The sequence below is a fragment of the Fulmarus glacialis genome, unplaced genomic scaffold (genome assembly GCF_000690835.1).
Source record: "Fulmarus glacialis isolate BGI_N327 unplaced genomic scaffold, ASM69083v1 scaffold24481, whole genome shotgun sequence".
In the NCBI taxonomy this organism is placed as follows: Eukaryota; Metazoa; Chordata; class Aves; order Procellariiformes; family Procellariidae; genus Fulmarus; species Fulmarus glacialis.
This window is the reverse complement of record NW_009193739.1, coordinates 13401-18182: the sequence shown is the minus strand read 5'-3', so window position 1 is coordinate 18182 and position 4782 is coordinate 13401. Positions and strand designations below refer to the sequence as shown.

At 53.2% G+C, this 4782-nt stretch overlaps 1 protein-coding gene across 1 annotated transcript in view; it reads left to right on the top strand.

Moving 5' to 3' along the window:
- Positions 1 to 3469: 3469 nt before the first annotated feature.
- The window catches only part of B4GALT5 (UDP-Gal:betaGlcNAc beta 1,4- galactosyltransferase, polypeptide 5), a gene marked incomplete at its 5' end in the record, with an annotated part of 6527 nt that continues 5214 nt past the window's right edge, over positions 3470 to 4782 (top strand). Inside the window, 2 exons of the mRNA XM_009587559.1 lie at positions 3470 to 3583; positions 4427 to 4551. Coding sequence (XP_009585854.1) covers positions 3470 to 3583; positions 4427 to 4551 — 239 coding nt within the window. The remainder of the gene's footprint in view (positions 3584 to 4426; positions 4552 to 4782) is intronic.

Below are 4782 nucleotides of genomic sequence, written 5' to 3'. Positions count from 1 at the left end.
TAAAAGATAGAAGCCGAGTCCTTGCTGTCCAGCCTGCTGAGGAGCGGGTGGTGTGGCCGCCAGTTCAGCTGTACTCTGACTGGGGACGGGCACGGGAAGGGAATTAACAACTCACACAGGAGATCGACACCCCGGGTCACCTCCTCTCCCCGGCCGGGGCTGCCAGCCTGGGCTATTTTTAAGGCTGGAAACATCAAGTAAAGCAGACGCAGGGTGAGGAAGTAGCTGATCCCCCGAGGGGAGGAGGGTTAGATGCTCCACCGCTGCCGCTTGCGGTGATGAGAGCCTCCGTCCCGCTGCCGTCCTGGCCCTCGGGGCTCCGAGCCCTCCAAAAATCTGCTGTGTGCTCCTGCTGCCTGCAGCAGACAGGGAGATGGTTACCACGTTAGCATCAGCAATACCGGTGCTGCTGAAATAACTGGCTTTGCTCGGGCCGCATGTCCATCCCAGCTCTGCAGGCATGGGCTGATATCCCTCCTGCCCTGAGCATCCGACTGCGAGGACAGTTTTAACACATACAAGCGCTATGCACCGTCCTTGGGTGACCTTCCCTGGCAGGCAGGTCAAAGCAGACGCATGACGGATGGCGGTGACATCTGGAAGGCACGTGGTGCTGTGGCCACAAGGATTATGTTAACACCGGGATCAGTATCTTCCCTCCCCAACTCTGTTTTCGGATGCCTCAGTGGGATCTGGGTGCGTGGCACTGCCTGGTTAGTGCATCCTTCCCACGCCGCGGCGGGCAGTGTGGCAGTGTGACGGCTGGGAGAGCAAACCCGCCTGGCACGGCTGCAGGGAGGGACCCAGCAAAAACCTTGACTGTCCCCATTGTGACTCAGAGCTGCTGGGAGCAGCTCCTGGGCTCTCCTGCCCCCATCCTACCCCGCAGGCAGCAGCGGGTGTCACATCCCTGCACATCCCTGCATCCCTTCCCCTCTTCCCGGGAGAGGCAGAATGCTACTGCTGGGGGTGAGCTGGCACAGGTCACAAACCAATTTGGGCAGTAGGAGACTCTGTGGCCCGTTTCTGGTAGTCCCTGCTCCAGCCACATGGGAGCACTGGGAAGTAGGAGGCTGCTGATGCTTTCTGAGCTGCAACCTCTCCCGCACACCACACGTGCCCCAGCAAGGGGCTGCGGGGAGAGCGGGTCTTTGTTTTGTGCAGTGCTGCCTTGTGTGTGTGCCCTCCTGGGGCTTTAATTTCTGGGCAGATTCCTTAAAAATGCAATATCCCACCCTGAATGGCAAGGTGACCAAGCACAGGATGCTGTGCTGCAAGCGCAGTGTGCTTGTCCCCATCCATCTGCATTTATTCTTTGCCCTTAGCTTTTTTCCTCTTGTATTAAAATGAGGAAGTAATTTATAACTTTTTCAGCATTTGCTAATAGATGCAATAATACGTTTCCTGTTTGGTGAGCCAAGAGGGGTCCCTTCTGTGCTTCCGCAAGCAAAAAAGGCAGCCCTTCATGCAAAAAAGGGGAGTTGAGCTTCACCGTGCATTGTCAGCTGGACCAGAGCGTGCTCTGGTGACAGGAGTTTAATGGGAATCCGGTTATTAAAATTTAGAGCAGTATCAAGCATCCAAAATAATACCTATCATACCTGAAAAGCCCTTAGGTTCTTTTTACAAGTCCATTTTGAGTCTGAGATTGTTTGGGTGCCACTTATTTGAGCAGATAAACAGTATTAATGATGTGATGGTAGGTACTAGCACAAAAAAGCGAGCTGAAGTATCAGGCCAGCAATGACTTGTCTCAATTGATTTAAATGAAAGACTTTGACCTTGCAGGTAAAGGCAACGCTCCCTGCTTTGCTTTAAAAGATTAAATTGTCACTAGATTATTTTTTCTTGATATATTATTAATGTGGTTATTAGATGCAGCCTTTCTGCTATGGAGAATATATTGTGCTTATGCAATTACTTAAATGTCCCTATCCTGAAATATGACTTAGATTCTTAATTCTTCATCTTAGCCGATTCATTTACTTCACTACACTGTAATTCTGGGTTTATTAAATTGCTCTCAGGATAAAAGGTGTGAAACCTTTTTGCTATCAATATGTTCTTGAAACTAAATGTATGCTTAATTTGAAAGGTTATAGCTGCTGGTTTAAAAAAAAAAATCTGAATTTCACTCTGGGCTCAGCAAAATAACTTAAAAATCTGGCTACCTACTGTAGATCGACTGTTTGCTGATGGATCACTTGCAACCCTTGTGTCCAAGGCTTTGCAGAGTTGCTTGGACAGCTCTCGGGGGGCGGAGGGCAGGACACTAGACCTTCTTTTGTCTCTGGGTGCCTGAACACCAGCTGGTTTATACTGTGCTCGTGCGAAACCAGGGCTGCTCTTGCTTTGAATCAGCATGGTGAATGTCAGCCCTGTGGCGTGCTTCTGTAGTTAGCTGCTGCAGGAATACCCGTGCATGGTAAGGTAATTGGAAAGGGTGAGACCTAGACCTTCTCGTCCTGGTAGGTCTGGGGGCTGCCTGTGATGAGACTGGGTGGCTCAGCCCTAAATGGCCACTTTCCAGGACCTCTGTGGGGTGTGAGGTGCCTTGGGTGCTGTGGGACCAAAAGGCCAACCCCCCGCTAAGCTTCTGACGCTCGGAGAAAGTGGAGAGGCAGCATCCTCTAGCAGCTGATGCCTTACTACAGGCAGGAAACTTTTTCAAGTGCTTAAAATAAAGGTCATGCTTGGCTGAAGTTGCCTTATGCAAAGCTGGTGACTTTACTGTAGAAAGCAGAAGTTCATGGTTATGTAAAAACCTCCTTAAAACATCCACGGGTGTAACAGGCTGGAGGGGTTTTACCCAGGAGGTAGAAGATGCAGGGGAATGAGGGGGCTGGAGAGTTGTGCTGTGCTGGGGCCCGGAGGCTCCTCTGCTCTTGCACAGTGCAAACTGGAGGAAAGGGTGTGTGTAACGTGATAGGTTTTATTGATCCTTTGAGGGGGATGCGAGGCAGGATTCCCCTGTGCGGGCTGCTGCACTGACGATCCATGTTGGCCTGGGGACCTGCCTGCGGACTTCCCTCTCTGAGCCTGTTAGGAAAGGACCCGCTGGAGGAGCACATCCCTTCCCACTGTGCCATGGTCCTTCAGGGACAGGGTGCTCAGTAGCTTTTCCTTCCAAGGGCCGTGAGCTCCTTCGCTTTGAGCTGTTTGTGATACCTAAAGGTGACACTCAAAATTCTTCCTTTGGCCAGAAAACGTGAAGGTTTCTTTGGTGTGGCATTGTCTGCGGCAGCTGGGGCTCCTGCAGCCAAGGATGGGGATGAGCACCCAGCTGGGTTGCAAGTCTAGAGCTCATGCAGCATGGGGACACCCCCACGGTGTTGGGGACATCCTCAGCCATGGGTGGCATTGGAGTCTGCTCACAGTGGCATGGGGAGGTGGCTGGAAATAACAAAGACCTGCAGCTCAAGTATAAACTTTTCTTTTCTCTCTTTTTTTTTTTTTTTCCATTCCCCAGATTATCCTCTTGATCTGAACCACAACGACACCTTTCTGCAAGCCACAACGTTTCTTCCTGAAGACTTTACCTACTTCCCCAACCACACCTGTCCCGAGAGGCTCCCTTCTATGAGTGAGTAGCATCCCGACGGCTCCATGCCCCTCTCCTGCTCTCCATGGCTTTGGAGGGCATATCGTGGCGTTCCCCGGCTCACCGGTATTGCACCTTTCCCCGCCAGGCACCTGGGGATGAATGGCAGCGCTGTTCGGAGCCCGGTCCCCTCCTGGGAAATCATTGTTTACCCACTCACACAAATTAATCCCTGCTACGTCGGAGGCACGTCTCCCTGGCGAAGCAGGAGCCGATTGCTTGGCAAACGCAAACAAAAGAGGGATTGTGTGCTGGGAGCCGGTGAAAAGGCTCGGCCAGCCCTTTTCCAGGGGCAGCGGTGGCGGGGTGGCTCCCTTGCCCCTTGGCAGCACTGCCGGTCCCAGCCCCGAGCTGTGCTGGGTACAGCTGGGCAGGGGCTGGTGTGGGAGACAGGCCGGACCCCCCTCAAGGGGGCCGCAGCTGGGAGAAACACTTCCACCAAAGCGATATTGAAGTGGAAAATTGGGCTTTTGCGGGTAAATGTTTCTGAAAACGCTCTCCGCTGAGGTGTGGGGTTTTGTGTCTGCTGGAAACCTGTATGGAGAAGTAGAGGGGTGCCCCGACTGGTGGGTCTCTGATGGAGAGCTGCATCCAACAGCGGCCACAAAGGCTGAACAGAGCCCAGCTGCTGCGGAGATGGTGGTGTTACAAGTCATGCCAGCAGCATTTCCTAATCGTTTTTGATGGTGCTTGGGGAAAAGAAGAGGCTGCCTGCATTCAGTGCTGGGGATAGAGGGCAGGGATGCAGCAGAGCGCTGCCCCGAGCAGGCACCGAGCTGCCCCAGGACCAACCACCTCCTCTGCTTCTCCCCGCTGCCTCCACAGAGGGCCCCATCGATGTAAATATGAGCGAGATCACAATGGAGGATATCCACCAGTTCTTCTCAAAAGACCCTTCCATCAAGCTGGGAGGCCACTGGAAGCCGAGCGACTGCCTGCCTCGCTGGAAGGTAACCGGGGGAGCTGGGGAGCTCTCTGTCCCTGCTGAGCATGGGGGGATGGAGGGTCCTGGGCGGATGGTGGGAAGCCATTAATGGGAATGTCTCTGATGTGCTGCAGCTCCGGAGTAATGAATATAAGGATCTCTGAAGTGTGGGGCTGCAGTGCCTGGGCGAGAAATGCTGAGCTCAAGAGCTGCTTTAGTGATGCATGAGTCGGCTCTGAGCTTCTGACTGCCGGGG